The sequence below is a fragment of the Cherax quadricarinatus genome, unplaced genomic scaffold, assembly GCF_038502225.1.
Source record: "Cherax quadricarinatus isolate ZL_2023a unplaced genomic scaffold, ASM3850222v1 Contig1860, whole genome shotgun sequence".
NCBI lineage: Eukaryota > Metazoa > Arthropoda > Malacostraca > Decapoda > Parastacidae > Cherax > Cherax quadricarinatus.
Genome location: NW_027196886.1, coordinates 1 through 23364, shown reverse-complemented (window position 1 = coordinate 23364; position 23364 = coordinate 1). Strand labels below are relative to the sequence as shown.

The following is a 23364-nucleotide window of genomic DNA, read 5'->3' as shown; positions in this document are numbered from 1 at the left end:
GCCCAAGCACTCCCCCACACACTGCTGGCCTACGCACTACCTCCACCCACTGCTGGCCCACGCACTCCCCCACACACTGCTGGCCTACGCACTACTCCCACACACTGCTGACCCATGCACTACTCCCACACACTGCTGGCCCACGCACTCCAGCCACACACTGCTGGCCCACCCACTCCCTCCACAAACTGCTGGCCCACGCACTCCCCCACACACTGCTGGCCAACGCACTCCCTCCACATACTGCTGGCCCACGCACTCCCCCCACACACTGCTGACCCACGCACTCCCTCCACACACTGCTGGCCCACGCACTCCACACACTGCTGGCCCACGCACTCCCTCCACACACTGCTGGCCCACGCACTCCCTCCACACACTGCTGGCCCATGCACTCCCCCCCCCACTGCTGGCCTACGCACTCCCCCACACACTGCTGGCCGACGCACTTCCTCTACACACTGCTGGCCCACGCACTCCCCCCCACACACTGCTGGCCCACGCACTCCCCCCCACACACTGCTGGCCCACGTACTCCCCTACACTGCTGGCCCACGCTCTCCCTCCACACACTGCTGGCCCACGCACTCCCCCCCACACACTGCTGGCCCACGCACTCCCCCACACTGTGGCCCACGCAATACCTCTACACACTGCTAGCCCACACACTCCCTCCACACACTGCTGGCCCACGCACTCCCTCCACACACTGCTGGCCCACGCACTCCACACACTGCTGGCCCATGCACTCCACACGCTGCTGGCCCACGCACTCCACACACTGCTGGCCCACGCACTCCACACACTGCTGGCCCACGCACTCCACACACTGCTGGCCCACGCACTCCACACACTGCTGGCCCACGCACTCCACACACTTCTGGCCCACGCACTCCACACACTTCTGGCCCACGCACTCCACACACTGCTGGCCCACTCACTCCACACACTGCTGGCCCACGCACTCCACACACTGCTGGCCCACACACTCCACACACTGCTGGCCCACTCCACACACTGCTGGCCGACGCACTCCACACACTGCTGGCCCACGCACTCCACACACTGTTGGCCCACGCACTCCACACACACTGCTGGCCCACGCACTCCACACACTGCTGGCCCACGCACTACACACACTGCTGGCCCAAACACTCCACACACTGCTGGCCCACACACTCCACACACTGCTGGCCCACGCACTCCCCCACACACTGCTGGCCAACGCAATCCACACACTGCTGGCCCACGCCCTCCCCCCACACACTGCTGACCCACGCACTCCCTCCACACACTGCTGGATCACGCACTCCCCCCACACACTGCTGGCCCACGCACTCCCTCCACACACTGCTGGCCCACGCACTCCCTCCACACACTGCTGGCCCACGCACTCCCTCCACACACTGCTGGCCCACTCACTCCACACACTGCTGGCCCACGCACTCCACACACTGCTGGCCCACACACTCCACACACTGCTGGCCCACGCACTCCACCCACTGCTGGCCCACTCCACACACTGCTGGCCCAAGCACTCCACACACACTGCTGGCCCACGCACTCCACACACTGCTGGCCCACACACTGCAGGCCCACGCACTCCACACACTGCTGGCCCACGCACTCCACACACTGCTGGCCCACACACTCCACACACTGCTGGCCCACGCACTCCACACACTGCTGGCCCACTCCACACACTGCTGGCCCACGCACTCCATACACTGCTGGCCCAAGCACTCCACACACACTGCTGGCCTACACACCCCACACACTGCTGGCCCACGCACTCCCCCACACACTTCTGGCCTCCGCACTCCCTCCACACACTGCTGGCCCACGCCCTCCCCCACACACTGCTGACCCACGCACTCCCTCCACACACTGCTGGCTCACGCACTCCCCCCACACACTGCTGGCCCACGCACTCCCTCCACACACTGCTGGCCCACGCACTCCCTCCACACACTGCTGGCCCACGCACTCCCTCCACACACTGCTGGCCCACTCACTCCACACACTGCTGGCCCACGCACTCCACACACTGCTGGCCCACACACTCCACACATTGCTGGCCCACACACTCCACACACTGCTGGCCCACGCACTCCACACACTGCTGGCCCACTCCACACACTGCTGGCCCACGCACTCCATACACTGCTGGCCCAAGCACTCCACACACACTGCTGGCCTACACACTCCACACACTGCTGGCCCACGCACTCCCCCACACACTGCTGGCCAACGCACTCCCTCCACACACTGCTGGCCCACGCCCTCCCCCACACACTGCTGACCCACGCACTCCCTCCACACACTGCTGGCTCACGCACTCCCCCCACACACTGCTGGCCCACGCACTCCCTCCACACACTGCTGGCCCACGCACTCCCTCCACACACTGCTGGCCCACGCACTCCCTCCACACACTGCTGGCCCACTCACTCCACACACTGCTGGCCCACGCACTCCACACACTGCTGGCCCACACACTCCACACATTGCTGGCCCACACACTCCACACACTGCTGGCCCACACACTCCACACACTGCTGGCCCACGTACTCCACACACTGCTGGCCCACGTACTCCACACACTGCTGGCCCACGTACTCCACACACTGCTGGCCCACGTACTCCACACACTGCTGGCCCACACACTCCACACACTGCTGGCCCACACACTCCACAGACTGCTGGCCCACACACTCCACACACTGCTGGCCCACGCACTCCACACACTGCTGGCTTACGCACTCCACACACTGCTGGCCCACGCACTCCACACACTGCTGGCCCACACACTCCACACACTGCTGGCCCACGTACTCCACACACTGCTGGCCCACGCACTCCACACACTGCTGGCCCACGCACTCCACACACTGCTGGCCCACACACTCCACACTGCTGGCCCACACACTCCACACACTGCTGGGCCACACCCTCCACACACTGCTGGCCCACACACTCCACACACTGCTGGCCCACACACTCCACACACTGCTGGCCCACACACTCCACACACACTGCTGACCCACACACTCCACACACTGCTGGCCCAAACACTCCACACACTGCTGGCCCACACACTCTACACACTGCTGGCCCACACACTTCACACACTGCTGGCCCAAACACTCCACACACTGCTGGCCCACACACTCCACACACTGCTGGCCCACACACTCCACACACTGCTGGCCCACACACTCCACACACTGCTGGCCCACACACTCCACACACTGCTGGCCCACACACTCCACACACTGCTGGCCCAAACACTCCACACACTGCTGACCCACACACACCACACACTGCTGGCGCACACACTCCACATACTGTTGACCCACACACTCCACACACTGCTGGCCCACACACTCCACACACTGCTGGCCCACACACTCCACACACTGCTGGCCCACACACTCCACACACTGAACATTAAAATGGTATAAAATACCGACAGATTGTTAGGTAAGACACATATGCAACAGTTAGGTATCTTTATTTCGAAACGTTTCGCCTACACAGTAGGCTTCTTCAGTCGAGTACAGAAAAGTTGATAGAAGCGGAAGAGACTTGAAGACGATGTAATCAGTCCATCACCCTTAAAGTTTTGAGGTGGTCAGTCCCTCCATATTGTTTCAAACTTTGGAACAATGCTCTTCTCCAGACTGAGGGACTGACCACCTCAAAACTTTAAGGGTGATGGACTGATTACATCGTCTTCAAGTCTCTTCCGCTTCTATCAACTTTTCTGTACTCGACTGAAGAAGCCTACTGTGTAGGCGAAACGTTTCGAAATAGATACCTAACTGTTGCATATGTGTCTTACCTAACACTCCACACACTGCTGGCCCACACACTCCACACACTGCTGGCCCACACACTCCACACACTGCTGGCCCACACACTCCACACACTGCTGGCCCACACACTCCACACACTGCTGGCCCACACACTCCACACACTGCTGGCTCAAGCACTCCACACACTGCTGGCCCAAGCACTCCACACACACTGCTGGCCCAAACACTCCACACACTGCTGGCCCACGCACTCCACACACTGCTGGCCCACGCACTCCACACACTGCTGGCCCACACACTCCACACACTGCTGGCCCACACACTCCACACACTGCTGGCCCACACACACCACACACTGCTGACCCACACACTCCACACACTGCTGACCCACACACTCCACACACTGCTGGCCCACACACTCCACACACTGCTGACCCACACACTCCACACACTGCTGACCCACACACTCCACACACTGCTGGCCCACACACTCCACACACTGCTGACCCACACATTCCACACACTGCTAGCCCACACACTCCACACACTGCTGACCCACACACTCCACACACTGCTGGCCCACACACTCCACACACTGCCGGCCCACGCACTCCACACACTGCTGGCCCACGCACTCCACACACTGCTGACCCACACACTCCAAAAAGTGCTGACCCACACACTCCACACACTGCTGGCCCACGCACTCCACACACTGCTGACCCACACACTCCACACACTGCTGACCCACACACTCCATACACTGCTGGCCCACACACTCCACACACTGCTGACCCACACACTCCACACACTGCTGACCCACGCACTCCACACACTGCTGGCCCACACACTCCACACACTGCTGGCCCACACACTCCACACACTGCTGACCCACACACTCCACACACTGCTGACCCACACACTCCACACACTGCTGACCCACACACTCCACACACTGCTGACCCACACACTCCACACACTGCTGGCCCACACACTCCACACACTGCTGGCCCACACACTCCACACACTGCTGGCCCACACACTCCACACACTGCTGGCCCACACACTCCACACACTGCTGGCCCACACACTCCACACACTGCTGGCCCACACACTCCACACACTGCTGGCCCACACACTCCACACACTGCTGGCCCACACACTCCACACACTGCTGGCCCACACACTCCACACACTGCTGGCCCACACACTCCACACACTGCTGGCCCACACACTCCACAGGGAGCGTCAGCAACAAGACAGCCAGGCAGCCCACCTTGAGTAATCAATAAGCATAAGTTAGTGACAAGGTTATTATAGTAGTTACCAGCGCTATGTTACTGCCTTCATTCCCGCCACACACCTTACCCTAGTTATGTTAGTTAAGCTCCAGCTCTGGGCAGAGGAGGATGCAAGTGATTACCTTACTGTATTTACATAGACACTGAGATATAGCCACACTTGTGGTCACCTGTCTTCGGTAATTATCTTCCTGGTGAGTTATCTGAGTCTGTTGTTTTCTTCAACATTTTCCTGTATAACTTGAGAACATTTCCTCTGACTTGAAGTTCTCAACACAGGTGGACTGTAACTAGGCTACTGTGTCATAACTTAATACTGTTGACTATGTCTTTAGATTTATTACACTGGTGTATACTGTGTAGGAGAAACTTTAAACTGTTATTGGAATTTGGATGTGTTAATTTGATAATTTTATTGTCAGTGTTGCACATTTTCATAAAATAGCTTGAGAATGCTACTCTTGAGCAGTGTGGAATTTATAGTAGTTGATGCATCAAATATTAAGGACGATTCCCAAAAATCGTAAACAATATAGGTACAGATATGATAAGTTGCTAACATTTACGAAAGTTTTGGGAATTATTTGTTTCCATGCTATAAATAATACCATTACTGTTCGGCTTCAAACTTTTACCACCAGTGGGTTCTTTTTAAGGAAAGATGTACGTTGCCCTTGTCTAGTATTAAATAAGATGAAGGACTACCAGGGTCACACCTCTCAGTACACTTAATGTAACATACCTATGTTGGAGTGGAGGTTGTCCCTAGCTAAGAATTCACTGATAGCTACCCCTGGCTATGTTGGAGTGGCGGTTGTCCCTAGCTAAGAGTTCACTGATAGCTACCTCTGGCTGTGTTGGAGTTGAGGTTGTCCCTAGCTAAGAGTTCACTGATAGCTACCTCTGGCTCTGTTGGAGTGGAGGTTGTCCCTAGCTAAGAGTTCACTGATAGCTACCTCTGGCTCTGTTGGAGTGGAGGTTGTCCCTAGCTAAGAGTTCACTGATAGCTACCTCTGGCTCTGTTGGAGTGGAGGTTGTCCCTAGCTAAGAGTTCACTGATAGCTACCTCTGGCTATGTTGGAGTGGAGGTTGTCCCTAGCTAAGAGTTCACTGATAGCTACCTCTGGCTATGTTGGAGTGGAGGTTGTCCCTAGCTAAGAGTTCACTGATAGCTACCTCTGGCTATGTTGGAGTGGAGGTTGTCCCTAGCTAAGAGTTCACTGATAGCTACCTCTGGCTATGTTGGAGTGGAGGTTGTCCCTAGCTAAGAGTTCACTGATAGCTACCTCTGGCTATGTTGGAGTGGAGGTTGTCCCTAGCTAAGAGTTCACTGATAGCTACCTCTGGCTATGTTGGAGTGGAGGTTGTCCCTAGCTAAGAGTTCACTGATAGCTACCTCTGGCTATGTTGGAGTTGAGGTTGTCCCTAGCTAAGAGTTCACTGATAGCTACCTCTGGCTATGTTGGAGTGGAGGTTGTCCCTAGCTAAGAGTTCACTGATAGCTACCTCTGGCTATGTTGGAGTGGAGGTTGTCCCTAGCTAAGAGTTCACTGATAGCTACCTCTGGCTATGTTGGAGTGGAGGTTGTCCCTAGTGAGGTTGTCCCTAGCTAAGAGTTCACTGATAGCTAGCTCTGGCTCTGTTGGAGTGGAGGTTGTCCCTAGCTAAGAGTTCACTGATAGCTACCTCTGGCTATGTTGGAGTGGAGGTTGTCCCTAGCGACGTTGTCCCTAGCTAAGAGTTCACTGATAGCTACCTCTTGCTCTGTTGGAGTGGAGGTTGTCCCTAGCTAAGAGTTCACTGATAGCTACCTCTGGCTATGTTGGAGTGGAGGTTGTCCCTAGCTAAGAGTTCACTGATAGCTACCTCTGGCTCTGTTGGAGTGGAGGTTGTCCCTAGCTAAGAGTTCACTGATAGCTACCTCTGGCTATGTTGGAGTTGAGGTTGTCCCTAGCTAGTTCACTGATTGCTACCCCTGGTTATGTTGGAGTGGAGGTTGTCCCTAGCTAAGAGTTCACTGATAGCTACCTCTGGCTATGTTGGAGTTGAGGTTGTCCTTAGCTAAGAGTTCACTGATAGCTACCTCTGGCTATGTTGGAGTTGAGGTTGTCCCTAGCTAAGAGTTCACTGATAGCTACCTCTGGCTATGTTGGAGTTGAGGTTGTCCATAGCTAAGAGTTCACTGACAGCTACCTCTGGCTCTGTTGGAGTGAAGGTTGTCCCTAGCTAGTTCACTGATAGCTACCCCTGGTTATGTTGGAGTGGAGGTTGTCCCTAGCTAAGAGTTCACTGATAGCTACCCTTGGGTAGCTTGGCCCTCAGAAGTCGTCTTCCAAACAGGCCTCATACAGAGGAGAATGGTTCTTGCAAACATCACATATTCCTGCATATAAGCCGAGCTTTATTTCCCTCAAAAGGTCTTGGAAATTCACCCTGCGCCTTACGTGCTTAAGGGTGGGATTTGTGTTAGGCTTGAACAGTTGTTTACTAACTTTACATTACAGCTACTTGGAAACATCGCGCCACATTCCGCCAACACTAGTGCGTCTTATATGCCGGAAAATACGGTACTCGAAAATCTTAGTCTGGTCTAGGATCTAAGCTGTTCTGAATCCCTTGCCTACCCTAAACTAGCAGTAGTTAAACAATTTAAATGAGATATTGCAACTGGATCAAAATCTCACTGATTGATTAAATATTGAGCTGGCAACTAATGTAATTCATTACGTTTTTTTTTTTTTTTGTACCCTGTCCTTAACCAACCCGGTCAAGTTTACTGGTGTTCTTGTTCATTAGGGACAAGAATGGCCACTCCAGTATAATGAAATGAATACACAAAGACTGTCACGTAGAGGCTCTGGCGTAGAAACCAGCAGACTCAGGCTAGAGTCTCTAGAGACCTCTACACCAGAAGTCTCTGCATGTTGACACACACCACTTTCACTCTGTCTTCTGCTTTCATGGACACATTCACTCTCAGTGGATGCATTCACTCTCAGTGGACACATTCACTCTCAGTGGACACATTCACTCTCAGTGGATACATTCACTCTCAGTGGACACATTCACTCTCAGTGGACACATTCACTCTCAGTGGATACATTCACTCTCAGTGGATGCATTCACTCTCAGTGGACACATTCACTCTCAGTGGATACATTCACTCTCAGTGGATACATTCACTCTCAGTGGACACATTCACTCTCAGTGGATACATTCACTCTCAGTGGATACATTCACTCTCAGTGGACACATTCACTCTCAGTGGATACATTCACTCTCAGTGGATACATTCACTCTCAGTGGACACATTCACTCTCAGTGGATAGATTCACTCTCAGTGGATGCATTCACTCTCAGTGGACACATTCACTCTCAGTGGATACATTCACTCTCAGTGGACACATTCACTCTCAGTGGACACATTCACTCTCAGTGGACACATTCACTCTCAGTGGACACATTCACTCTCAGTGGACACATTCACTCTCAGTGGACACATTCACTCTGTGGACACATTCACTCTGTGGACACATTCACTCTGTGGACACATTCACTCTGTGGACACATTCACGCTTATTCGACACATTTACTTTCAATTCACACTCGGTTGACACATTCACTCTCAGTGGACACATTCATACTCAGTGGACACATTCATGCTTAGTGGACACATTCATGCTTAGTGGACACATTCACACTCGGTGGACACATTCGATGGCCCACACATTTCATAAGAACAAAAGAAAGAAGGAACACTGCAACAGGCCTACTGACTCATGCGGAGCAGGTCCATGCCCCCCCATCCCAGGATTAACCCAATGACCCCCCCCCCCCGATTCGATGATAATTTTTTTTTTACAATTTGTGGAGAACTGGTTAGATAAGTACACTTCTTGCATGAAACATAAGACAATAGTTACTTTTAACAGCACGACTTCCAGCAGCCGCTCCCTGGAAATCCCTTCTGGATGCTGTTTCAGCGTCCATAGAGGCTGTATAGTAACAAGTGAATTAGATATACAATTTGCCCCAAAGGAGCATATATCCAGCACTTCACTATTATCTGAAATGCATAGTGGTACTCACTTGGTTTGGGCGTAAAGCCCGCAAATTAAGACCTCGAATAGGACAGCCCTAATCACCTTGTGTCTGCCCATGGATTGCAGTTCAGTTTTGGCGTTACAAGTGAGATTGAGCCATTTAATATTAAGGCCAATATTAATGACTTGACTGAAGACTGACAGTGTCTCTAGGGAATGTTGCATTAATGATCACAAACGTCGAGAATGTTCGTTGCAATCACTCGCAATACAGGTTGTACACTACGTCATTCAGTACCATCATTTGTTTATAGTCTCGTGGTATTATCCACAGCAGGGAGAAAACGGAAACACAAACACTACGTGATTAGTTTGGTAACGATGCACACACCGGAGGCCTGGTCACAGACCGGGCCGCGGGGGCGTTGACCCCCGGAACTCTCTCCAGGTAAACATCTTACAGAACAAGCATACTGCCCAACAAACTATCACAAATACAAATGTTTATTTCTCTGTAAAGATTACAATGTAGGTTTACATATTATGAAATATTGGTTACAATGTGTGTGTATATTATAATATACTAATTTTAAAGAGGGCCACTATTATGCCTAGCATGACTAGGCATTTCGGGCAGACTAATAATAATTCTAATTCTATATTGATACAGGTTATGGAGCATATTGATAGTAAAGCCACTCAGTCATACTTCCACTCCTATCTAATGAACTTTTCCCTCACAAGCCTCTGTGATGTTTCGATTTCCACCCAGAGGATAGGTATGAGGTGTATAATATAGCTCTTAAATTAACTGTTGCAGGTCCCAGACACTCCGTGATGGCCGCCTCAGCCCCCAGCACTTACACTAAGTTACCTGAGTGTCTTATGAACGGAGGACTCCACACCTCACTCACCAACATTGTTCAAAATGGACACAGCTCTATGAATGATGAAGTTCAGAATGGACACAGCTCTTTGAATGAAGTTCAAAATGGATACAGCTCTCTACAGAACTGCACTAAGACAGAAAGCAGTTTTGATGAAGGAGAAGCTATGTTAAAGTTAGTGCTGGACCTCGTGTTGAAAACCAAGCTAGTCACTGGGATGAGCACATCAGAAAAAGTGGTTAATTTCAAACATCCAAAAGAGTTGAAGGTGAGGCGTTTTGTTATGACAACCCTGGTTTACTTCCTCTCCTGTCTCTCTCTCTCTCTCTCTCTCTCTCTCTCTCTCTCTCTCTCTCTCTCTCTCTCTCTCTCCCTCTCCCCTTTTTTCTTTCTATCTATATACCTATTTCAGTTTGACTGTGTATCTATATATAAAAAAAATAATTAAGATAGAAGCACTAAACTCATAAGATTCATATTCAGTGGACCCCCGGTTTTCGGCCGGTGCGGAAACCATACAATTCGGATTTCGAGCACTTTTCTCGGCGAAATTTGCCCCTACCAGACGCGTCCACCTGGGTCACTCGTACGTTTGTGACTCACTCTTGGGCACATTAAATGTCTTATATTACATTGAATGTCTTATATGTAAGAAACACATTACATAACACACAAACATGCCTCTGTTACTCATTCACTCAGTGTCCCTCTAGTCTTAACGCCATAGTAATGATAATCACTTTTGGGCACATTAAATGTCTTATTTTAGGTTAATATAGACATTCATTAATCCATCTATGATATTTCTTCAAAATTATACTATAAGAAACACATTACATTACCACATAAAAATGCAAGGGGGGAGGGTCGGTTGGAAGGTAAACATTACGTTTTCTCTGGTCCAGCTTCAGAGAAAACGTATGAATCTGCCTTGGCCCAGTAACCACCCCTAATAGTACATAAGGCTTTTGTTTACAATTCTCGGCATGAATTATTACTTTTTCCCTTTGTTTATGATGGCATCTAAAGGTAGTTGATAGAAACGATTAAACTCAGTGAACATGGTATGTTGATGGTAATAATATGGCTGTAGGCTGCAGTGTATGTAGTCGGTAGATATACACCTGGGATGTAGTCCCTCTGGAACTACAAATAAATACTACTCACAATAAAGGTAAGTAAAGTTCATTTATCATAAAAATTAGTCATTTATATTTATTTATAATTTTTTCTGTATGTATAACTATAGTTGTTTTCTATACGATGTATTTTTTGTTAATATTTTTGGGTGTCCGAAACGGATTGATTGGATTTACATTATTTCTTATGGGAAATATTCGGTTTTCGGCCATTTCGGATTTAGGTCAACCTTCTGGAACGGATTAATTATAAAAACCGGGGGTCTACTGTGTATACTGAGGAATCAGACGTGTTCAAATCTGGTACGAGGAAGGGGAGAGTAAGTCCAGTTCACTGGATCAAGAGCACTTCATGTGTTTCAGTAAATCTTCATGATAACTAACCAGTAATAAACATGTTATGTCTCCACCTTCCTCAGTCTGTTACTCTTCACAAACTTGGTATAATATCACCTGTATATTTAGGTAACTAACCAAGGAGAAACATGTTTTGTACCTGATTTGTGGTAAATTACCAGTGTACTGTGACAGCACGTTTTCTGGCAACACTGTTCATATCCTGTACCACTCCTGTTTATACACATTGACACTACGATACTCTGATTATATCCAGATTTGTCTCTAATCATTAAAATATTATTTTGCATTTTGCAGGAATATAACCCCTTATAAATGTTTCCTTGTACCCGAGTTAGCATCAGATGTAGTGTAAAACTTGTGTGGCAACACTGAGTACATTACACTGATGGACTCAGTATGAAGTGTAAGTGACAACATCCTCTGATGTCAGGTGGTGCTGAGGCAACTTGCTCGCCACACAGTCAGTGGGACACCAGTTTGCTATATAATATTCCTCCATTGTAATATGTTGTACGAATTCTTATGCATTCATTATATCACATTGTATAAATAGCCGAAGTGGACTTCAGTTGTTAGCTGAGATATGCAGTATTTTACCTTCTGTCATAGCTTCTCCATGTTTGCCTGTTTCACCGACAAGTGTGTATTGCACTTGTGTGTTTGGATATACCTAGCTTGTTAACGTGTGTGTCAGGAAGTGCTGCTGGTTGGGGTGGAGAGGAGCGGATGTTCCCTGGAGGAGGTGGAGGAAGTCCTGCAGCAGGTAGTGCACTACAGTGTCAAGACACAACACCCATACTTCTACAATCAGCTCTATGGTGGCATCGATGAGGTGGCCCTGGCCGGGGCTTGGGTCACAGAGGCACTTAACACCAACCAGTAAGTCAAAATTCGTAAAAATACCTCATTTCTTAATTATATCCAATAAAATAAACTTGTCTCATGTACTAAAACTTTTCCGAGAGTCAAAAAAAAGCCAGCAGCATCAACCCGTGACTGGAACAATACACTGTAACCCGTACATAGACTGAACCTTAGCACAATATTTTGGTGCTATTTAGAGCATTAACTAGTCTCACAGAGGCACAAAGGGAAGGGAACCAGGATATACATAAGAGGGGTGGGGACGGGATTGGTGTAACGAGAGGGATAAGTATTGAAGTGGTAGTAGTAGCGGCGGTAATAGTGGTGGAAGTGGTAGTAATATTAATAGAAAAAAAAAGTCATGTAAGTGGTAGCAGTAGAAAAAAAAGTGCAACAATGATAGAAGCTGCATTAAGAAGGCACTTTTTCTGCTACTACTAGCACTTCCACCACTACTTCTGTCATTACTACTACCGGTTTAATACTTTTAACTCTCTGGTTACACTACTACCGTCCCTGCCCACCTCACCTATATATTCTGGCTCCATTCCCTTGCGCTTCTGTGAGATATTAATGGTCTAAGTCAGACTAAAACGTTGTCTCAAGTTTCAGTCTCCAATGTACGTATATACATGTAGTGGGAGGGTTGAAGATGGTTGGAATAGCTTTAAAAATGCCGTATTAGAATGTGGGGCAAAAGTTTGTGGTTATAGAAGGGCGGGTGCAGGAGGAAAGAGGAGCGATTGATGGAATGATGAAGTAAAGGGTGTGATAAAAGAGAAAAAGGTAGCTTATGAGAGGTTTTTACAAAGCATAAGTGTTATAAGAGGAGTAGAGTATATGGAGAGTAAAAGAAAGGTGAAGAGAGTGGTGAGAGAGTGCAAAAGGAGAGCAGATGATAGTGGGAATGACACTGTCAAGAAATTTTAATGAAAAAAAAAAAATGAGTGAGTTAAACAAGTTAAGAAAGCCTAGGAAACGAATGGATTTGTCAGCTAAAAACAGAGTAGGGGAGTTAGTAGATGGAGAAATAGAGGTATTGGGTAAATGGCGGGAATATTTTGAGGAAATTTTGAATGTCGATGAAAATGAGGCGGTAATTTCATGCACTGGTCAGGGAGGTATACCATCTTTTAGGAGTGAAGAAGAGCAGAATGTAAGTGTGGTGGAGGTACGTGAGGCATTACGTAAAATGAAATGGGGGTAAAGCAGCTGGAACTGATGGGATCATGACAGAAATGTTAAAAGCAGGGGGGATATAGTGGTTGGTATTTTTGTTTAATAAATGTATGAAAGAGGGGAAGGTACTTAGGGATTGGCAGGGAGCATGTATAGTTTCTTCATATAAAGGGAAGGGGGACAAAAGAGATTGTAAAAATTATAGAGGAATAAGTTTACTGAGTATACCAGGAAAAGTGTACAGTAGGGTTATTACTGAAAGAATTAGAGGTAAGACAGAATGTAGGATTGCGGATGAGCAAGGATGTTTCAGAGTGGGTAGGGGATGTGTAGATCAAGTGTTTACATTGAAGCATATATGTGAACAGTCATTGCATTTATGAAGTTAGAAAAGGCATATGATAGAGTGGATAGGGGAGCAATGTGGCAGATGTTGCAAGTATATGGAATAGGTGGTAAGTTACTAAATGCTGTAAAGTGTTTTTATGAGGATAGTGAGGCTCAAGTTAGGGTGTGTAGAAGAGAGGGAGACTACTTCCCGGTAAAAGTAGGTCTTAGACAGGGATGTGTAATGTCACCATGGTTGTTTAATATATTTATAGATGGGGTTATAAAAGAAGTAAATGCTAGGGAGTTCGGGAGAGGGGTGGGATTAAATTATGGGGAATCAAATACAAAATGGGAATTAACAGTTACTTTTTTCTGATGATACTGTGCTTTTGGGATATTCTAAAGAAAAATTGCAGAGGTTAGTGAACGAGTTTGGGAGTGTGTAAAGGTAGAAAGTTGAAAGTGAACATAGAAAAGAGTAAGGTGATGAGGGTATCAAATTATTTAGATAAAGAAAAATTGAATATCAAATTGGAGAGGAGGAGTATGGAAGAAGTGAATGTTTTCAGATATTTGGGAGCTGACATGTCAGCAGATGAATTTATGAAGGATGAGGTTAATCATAGAATTGATGAAGGAAAAAAAGGTGAGTGGTGGGTTGAGGTATATGTGGAGACAAAAAACGCTATCTGTGGAGGCAAAGAAAGGAATGTATGAAAGTATAGTGGTACCAACACTCTTACATGGGTGTGAAGCTTGGGTTGTGAATGCTGCAGCAAGGAGACTGTTGGAGGCAGTGGAAATGTCCTGTCTAAGGGCAATGTGTGGTGTGAATATTATGCAGAAAATTCGGAGTGTGGAAATTAGGAGAAGGTGTGGAGTTAATAAAAGTATTAGAGGAGCTGAAGAGGGGTTGTTGAGGTGGTTTGGTCATTTAGAGAGAATGGCTCAAAGTAGAATGACATGGAGAGCCTATGAATCTGTAAGGGAAGAAAGGCGGGGTAGGGGTCATCCTCGGAAAGGTTGGAGGGAGGGGGGGTAAAGGAGGTTTTGTGGGCGAGGGACTTGGACTTCCAGCAAGCGTGCATGAGCGTGTTAGGAGTGAATGGAGACGAATGGTATTTGGGACCTGACGATCTGTTGGAGTGTGAGCAGGGTAATATTTCAGTGAAGGGATTCAGGGAAACCGGTTATTTTTATATAGCCGAACTTTAGTCCTGGAAATGGGAAGTACAATGCCTGCACTTTAAAGGAGGAGTTCGGGATATTGGCAGTTTGGAGGGATATGTTGTGTATCTTTATACGTATATGCTTCTAAACTGTTGTGTTCTGAGCACCTCTGCAAAAACAGTGATTATGTGTGAGTGTGGTGAAAGTGTTGAATGATGAAAGTATTTTCTTTTTGGGGATTTTCTTTCTGTTTGGATCACCCTGCCTCGGTGGGAGGCGGTCGACTTGTCAAATATTATATACTTTATATATATATATATATGTATATATATATATATATATATATATATATATATATATATATATATATATATATATATATATATATATATATATATATATATATGCAAAACAACCACTCTGAAAGAATAGAGAAATTCCAAGCGCTTGCGTGACTACTCACATTATCAAGGAACTATGAAAGTAAAGCATCCAAGGAAGCTATATAAGGGGTCTGGCCAGCACCTCACTATCAGATCCCACAACGGTAGTGAGGTGTTGGCCAGACCCCTTATATAGCTTCCTTGGATGCTTTACTTTCATAGTTCCTTGATAATGTGAGTAGTCACGAAAGCGCTTGGAATTTCTCTATTCTTTCAGAGTGGTTGTTTTGCATATTCTGAAATCACCTGTTTTGTGTGATCTTATCTAATATATATATATATATATATATATATATATATATATATATATATATATATATATATATATATATATATATATAATGTTGTATATTACGAAAAAAATAATTCATCATTGATTTTAAGTAAAAGTAAATAATTTTAAATTACTTGTGATATACTGCCAGTGTCCACTAAAACGCTCCCTGATTTCAATCAAGTATAATATGTAACTTTATTGTAATAATCTTTAACAGTTAGTAGCTTCAGATGCAGGATTTCTTTCAGTTTCATGTGGTACACGGTAGCATTCAATGAATTCCAATCTAGTTGACTTAAATTAATCTCCTATAATTACTAAGTTATCGTGCCTTGTGGCCTGAACAATTTCCTCCTACAGTAGTCTCCCTTCGTCCTTATTCAAGCTAGAGGGACGGTAAATCACGCCTACAATTAATTTTTCTCGCCTTTCCGAAAATTCTACCCAGACAGACTCAGTTTGTGTTTTCAGTTTTAATAAATTACGTACACTTATGCAGCAGTATAAGTATTCCCTGATATGTCGCCACCCCGCCCCTCTGTTTTTCATATCACACCACGTCTCAGTTATGGCAAATACGTCAATGTTACACGCACTTGCAACTAATCTCAACTCTTCCATCTTATTTCTAGTGCTGTGACTATTTGTATATGTTTAGAAATCCTCTCTTCTCATTCCTTCTCCTTCACTATCCTTATTACTGTCCTTATTACCTAGTGTCATTGGCTTTCCAATATTTATCAGTAACTCTACCTCATTCTGCCTATAGGTGGTTTCCCAGAAACTAATATCACTGCACAGAGAATTCATCTTGCCCATTTCTATTGTATCATAGTTCACTGACTTCCCACAAAAACCCATACCACTGTTTCTAGTTTAAAACCCTAACGGCTCCCTCCACCGCACTGGAACTTGCCATTGCGGTGGAAGGAGGATGTGGAGGGATGGAGGATGAGGTTCACAGCCAGGGGCTGAGAACTCCAACCCTGACATATATGTCATTTCTGCCATTGATGTCCCACATGATATATCATAATTTACACTTGGAAAATCTTGGAAGGAATGGTCCCCAAATCTGCACACAGAAATCACTCCCTACGAAAGTAAAAGACTGGGCAGGCAATGCAAAATGCCCCCAATAAAAAGTAGGGGCGCCATTGGTACACTAAGGGAAAGCACCATAAGTGTCCGGGGCCCAAAACTGTTCAACAGCCTCCCATCAAGCATTAGGGGAATTGCCAATAAACCCCTGGCTGCCTTCAAGAGAGAGCTGGACAGATACCTAAAGTCAGTGCCGGATCAGCCGGGCTGTGGCTCGTACGTTGGACTGCGTGCGGCCAGCAGTAACAGCCTAGTTGATCAGGCCCTGATCCATCGGGAGGCCTGGTCATGGACCGGGCTGCGGGGGCGTTGATCCCCGGAATAACCTCCAGGTAACCTCCAGGTAACATGTATATGAATGTCACTGCATTTTCAATAGTGTTTGTCCAGCTAATAATTAACACCAGTTACCCTGGACAACCATTCATTTCCAACTCCACTCCATGGTAAAATGCCACATACCGCAGGCTGATCTCCCTTCTTCCTAATTATGTCTATTACTGACCTGTACCTGCTAATCAGGTCATCACTCCTACGTCTACCAACATCGTTGCCTCCAGCATTGAGACAGATAATAGGATTGCTCCCATTACCTCTCTTGATGTAGTCCAGACGACTAACAATATCCTCCATTCTGGCCTCAGGAAAACACACCCTCTGCTTCCTCTTCCTATCTCAAAGACAAAACGCCCTATCCATAAACTTAACCTGACTGTCCCCAACTAAAACAATGTTCTTACCTTGACTGGCGATGTTCATGAAGTTCTCGACGGTCTTTGTAGAGTTGGTCTTCGCTGGGATGTTTTCACTGGCTGGCTTCGCTGTGTCGTTAACAGTGATCCTTGTTAGAATTATCTTCATTGAAAGGTCTTGGATAGTCGATTCACATTCGCCTGATAACGAGGAAAAAAGAGTTTCTAGTTTTCACAGCAGTCTCTTGGACCTTCTTCAGCTTCGTCCCTTCGCTTCCAACTAGCATCCAATCGTTGGTCCGATCATCGACGACGTTGTTCCGGGAATAATCCTCGCACATACCCTTCAGTCGTTGAATTTCTCTTATTTCTTCCGTTAAATCTGCCTTAAGCTGAAGATATAGCTGATCATAGTCAAGGAAAGCCATCATCACAATCTCAGGTAGCTAAGAACGGAGAACACACTAGTCACGTCTTGACAGGAGCAAGGTCCACTTCTTCACAAGAGCTCGTAATGTTAGCACTAGCTAGTAATGTTAATACGATCTAGTAATGTTAATACGAGCTAGTTATATTACAACTTTGACTGTGTTTACTCCCCAGGTATACGTATGAGGTGGCTCCTGTGTTTATACTGGTGGAAGACTATGTTATCTCTCAGCTGACCAACATTTTTGGCTATTCCAACGGGGATGGAATCTTTGCTCCTGGTAAGTTAGCTCTCTCTCCCCCAATCGTAAAAAAAAAATCATAATTATAGCTGTAATAGTAGCTAAATTTGGTGAAAAAGAGAGAGAGTCGCAGAAACTGTATTGAGACCTTTCGCCTGTGGACAGCGTTGGCTTGTGGATAGGCTCCTGTCAGAAGCTTGTCTACTATCATAACGTCTTAATGAAATTGCTGTCTGCAACTATTATTTTTTCACCACTTGTTGGCGTTGTGCCATTTGTCTCAGTACCTGAACTTGTCACTCCTTAGTGTTAGGTAGTCAGAACATATTTTATACTGATATAATTATTAAATGATGATAGATCAATTACTCTCAAGTGCTGTGTTGTTAGCACCGTGTTGTGTCAGAGGTGTTATCAGGACTGTGTTGTGTCGGAAGTAATTGTTATTATGACTGTGTTGTCTTAGAAGTGTTGTTAAGACTGTGCTGTGTTGTGTTGACAGTAAGTGTTGAGGTGCTGGTACTTGCAGGTGGGAGCATGAGTAACATGTACGCCATGGTTATGGCTCGCTACAAGAAGTATCCAGACGTTAAGAGGACTGGAGTGTTTGGTCTCAAGCCTCTCGTGGCTTTCTCTTCAGACCAGGTGCGAGTTGTCCTTTCTCATGCATGTCGCATTTATCATACATTATTATTAAATTCACGGGCGAGCGCTAAATCCGTAGCGACTACAGCGCTCAGGGAATGGGAGGTAATCAAGTTTGGTCCGAGGAAGAGGAGGGATAGCTCTGATTCCCTGGATCAAAAGCCTTTCGCCAGCATCTATGCTCTCCTTTTTGAAAGGAAGATGACTGAAGTAAATGCTCTGAGCACCTCGCAAAACTTCCTGGTTAAGCAGGAATTGAAAAATTTTGGGGCCAGGCCTACTGCAGTGCTCATTATTATATTATAACATAATTATAAAACAAATAAAATGAACGCATATTTCTCTCCAGGGTCACTATTCAGTGAGCAAGAGTGCGTCATGGCTGGGACTTGGGATGGACAACGTAGTGAGTGTTGCTTCAGACAGTGAGGGCAGGATGAAGCCAGAAGCACTGGTGGAGGCTGTGGCTCGGGCCAGAGCCAGGGGTTGTGAGCCATTCTTCGTCAACGCTACAGCTGGTACCACCGTCCTGGGAGCCTACGATCCTTTCCACCAGCTGGCTGACGTGTGTGCTCAGGAGGACCTCTGGCTCAATGTTGATGTTAGTACGTGATGTATGCAAGTTACAATATCTTAGCTGCGATGTGCCACAATATCGTAGTTGCAACACTCCGTAACACAGTACCGTGCCAGCAGCATACCACAACACAGTACCGTGCCAGCAGCATACCACAACACCGTACCGTAGCTGCAACACTCCATAACACAGTACCGTGCCAGCAATATACCACAACACAGCACCGTAGCTGCAACACTCCATAACACAGTACCGTAGCTGCAACCCTCCATAACATAGTACCGTGACAGCAACATACCACAAGACAGTACCGTGCCAGCAGCATACCACAAGACAGTACCGTGCCAACAACATACCACAAGACAGTACCGTGCCAGCAACATACAACACAGTACCGTAGCTGCAACATACCGCAACACAGTACCGTAGCTGAAACATACCACAACACAGTACCGTAGCTGCAACATACCACAACATAGTACCGTAGCTGCAACATACCACAACACTACCGTAGCAGCAACATACCACAAAACTGTACCGTAGCTGCAACATACCACAACACAGTACCGTAGCTGCAACATACCACAACACAGTACCGTAGCTGCAACATACCACAACACAGTACCGTAGCTGCAACATACCACAACACAGTACCGTAGCTGCAACATACCACAACACAGTACCGTAGCTGCAACATACCACAACACAGTACCGTAGCTGCAACATACCACAACACAGTACCGTAGCTGCAACATACCACAACACAGTACCGTAGCTGCAACATACCACAACACAGTACCGTAGCTGCAACATACCACAACACAGTACCGTAGCAGCAACATACCACAACACAGTACCGTAGCTGCAACATACCACAACACAGTACCGTAGCTGCAACATACCACAACACAGTACCGTAGCTGCAACATACCACAACACAGTACCGTAGCTGCAACATACCACAACACAGTACCGTAGCAGCAACATACCACAACACAGTACCGTAGCAGCAACATACCACAACACAGTACCGTAGCTGCAACATACCACAACACAGTACCGTAGCAGCAACATACCACAACACAGTACCGTAGCAGCAACATACCACAACACAGTACCGTAGCAGCAACATACAACAACACTGTACCGTAGCTGCAACATACCACAACACAGTACCGTAGCTGCAACATACCACAACACAGTACCGTAGCTGCAACATACCACAACACAGTACCGTAGCAGCAACATACCACAACACAGTACCGTAGCAGCAACATACCACAACACAGTACCGTAGCTGCAACATACCACAACACAGTACCGTAGCAGCAACATACCACAACACAGTACCGTAGCAGCAACATACCACAACACAGTACCGTAGCTGCAACATACCACAACACAGTACCGTAGCAGCAACATACCACAACACAGTACCGTAGCAGCAACATACCACAACACAGTACCGTAGCTGCAACATACCACAACACAGTACCGTAGCTGCAACATACCACAACACAGTACCGTAGCTGCAACATACCACAACACAGTACCGTAGCAGCAACATACCACAACACAGTACCGTAGCAGCAACATACCACAACACAGTACCGTAGCTGCAACATACCACAACACAGTACCGTAGCTGCAACATACCACAACACAGTACCGTAGCTGCAACATACCACAACACAGTACCGTAGCTGCAACATACCACAACACAGTACCGTAGCTGCAACATACCACAACACAGTACCGTAGCTGCAACATACCACAACACAGTACCGTAGCTGCAACATACCACAACACAGTACCGTAGCTGCAACATACCACAACACAGTACCGTAGCTGCAACATACCACAACACAGTACCGTAGCTGCAACATACCACAACACAGTACCGTAGCAGCAACATACCACAACACAGTACCGTAGCAGCAACATACCACAACACAGTACCGTAGCTGCAACATACCACAACACAGTACCGTAGCAGCAACATACCACAACACAGTACCGTAGCAGCAACATACCACAACACAGTACCGTAGCAGCAACATACCACAACACTGTACCGTAGCTGCAACATACCACAACACAGTACCGTAGCTGCAACATACCACAACACAGTACCGTAGCTGCAACATACCACAACACAGTACCGTAGCAGCAACATACCACAACACAGTACCGTAGCAGCAACATACCACAACACAGTACCGTAGCTGCAACATACCACAACACAGTACCGTAGCAGCAACATACCACAACACAGTACCGTAGCAGCAACATACCACAACACAGTACCGTAGCTGCAACATACCACAACACAGTACCGTAGCAGCAACATACCACAACACAGTACCGTAGCAGCAACATACCACAACACAGTACCGTAGCAGCAACATACCACAACACAGTACCGTAGCTGCAACATACCACAACACAGTACCGTAGCAGCAACATACCACAACACAGTACCGTAGCAGCAACATACCACAACACAGTACCGTAGCTGCAACATACCACAACACAGTACCGTAGCTGCAACATACCACAACACAGTACCGTAGCTGCAACATACCACAACACAGTACCGTAGCAGCAACATACCACAACACAGTACCGTAGCAGCAACATACCACAACACAGTACCGTAGCAGCAACATACCACAACACAGTACCGTAGCAGCAACATACCACAGACCGACCATCAGCTAAAACATCTTTTGGTTGATGGTCGACCATACAATAGATTTAAATTTTGCCAACGAAGCTGCTGGTTTATTGTGCACCCCATTTCTGGTTTATTGTGCACCCCATATCTGGTTTATTGTGCACCCCATATCTGGTTTATTGTGCACCCCATTTCTGGTTTATTGTGCACCCCATGTCTGGTTTATTGTGCACCCCATATCTGGTTTATTGTGCACCCCGTATCTGGTTTATTGTGCACCCCCATATCTGGTTTACTGTGCACCCCATATCTGGTTTATTGTGCACCTCATATCTGGTTTATTGTGCATCCCCATATCTGGTTTATTGTGCACTCCATATCTGGTTTATTGTGCACCCCATATCTGGTTTATTGTGCACCTCATATACATCCTGTGGAGGGTAGCACAAGAGCATATGGATACACAAAAGGTCTAGGAACTAGGCCCCAAAAGGGTTAACAGGAGTACATCTGGATTTACATGTACAGTTCACTTATCTGTTTGTTACAAGCACATTTAGGAAATTATCTTAATATATCTCGTATCTTATTTTCATTAATAAGATATCTTGACATATCATATATGTTATTATGCTGTCTATCCCTTCTTCTTGAGCAGTTGCTGTTATAAGTGATCTAAGGAAGGTATTACTAGTGATGAGATTCTTGGGAGGGGCTTGGAGGTTTGTGGGGTTGTAGCCAGCAACATTAGCAACATAGTTGGGGTTGTAGCCAGCAACATTAGCAACATAGTTGGGGTTGTAGCCAGCAACATTGGCAACATAGTTGGGGTTGTAGCCAGCAACATTAGCAACATAGTTGGGGTTGTAGCCAGCAACATTAACAACATAGTTGGGGTTGTAGCCAGCAACATTAACAACATAGTTGGGGTTGTAGCCAGCAACATTAGCAACATAGTTGGGGTTGTAGCCAGCAACATTGGCAACATAGTTGGGGTTGTAGCCAGCAACATTAGCAACATAGTTGGGGTTGTAGCCAGCAACATTGGCAACATAGTTGGGGTTGTAGCCAGCAACATTAGCAACATAGTTGGGGTTGTAGCCAGCAACAGCTTTGAGAGCATTTAGCTTACCTTTGCAGTTCTTATTTAGTCGCGGTATAGTGGACTTATAGAAGGGTACGTCTACACC

General features: G+C 46.9%; 1 protein-coding gene across 2 annotated transcripts in view; it reads left to right on the top strand.

Moving 5' to 3' along the window:
• Nucleotides 1–19548, top strand: part of LOC128693899 (cysteine sulfinic acid decarboxylase) — a 39828-nt gene extending 20280 nt beyond the window's left edge. Inside the window, exons 1-6 of one of the 2 annotated variants that reach the window (XM_070081162.1) lie at nt 5224–5313; nt 9983–10317; nt 12243–12427; nt 18208–18314; nt 18805–18920; nt 19270–19548. In XM_070081162.1, the coding sequence (XP_069937263.1) occupies nt 10000–10317; nt 12243–12427; nt 18208–18314; nt 18805–18920; nt 19270–19533 (990 nt within the window). In that variant the 5' untranslated portion in view covers nt 5224–5313; nt 9983–9999 and the 3' untranslated portion in view covers nt 19534–19548. Of the gene's footprint in view, nt 1–5223; nt 5314–9982; nt 10318–12242; nt 12428–18207; nt 18315–18804; nt 18921–19269 lie in introns of those variants that run through there. The other variant, XM_070081161.1, reaches the window with a different exon arrangement.
• The last annotated feature ends 3816 nt before the right edge of the window (nt 19549–23364 follow it).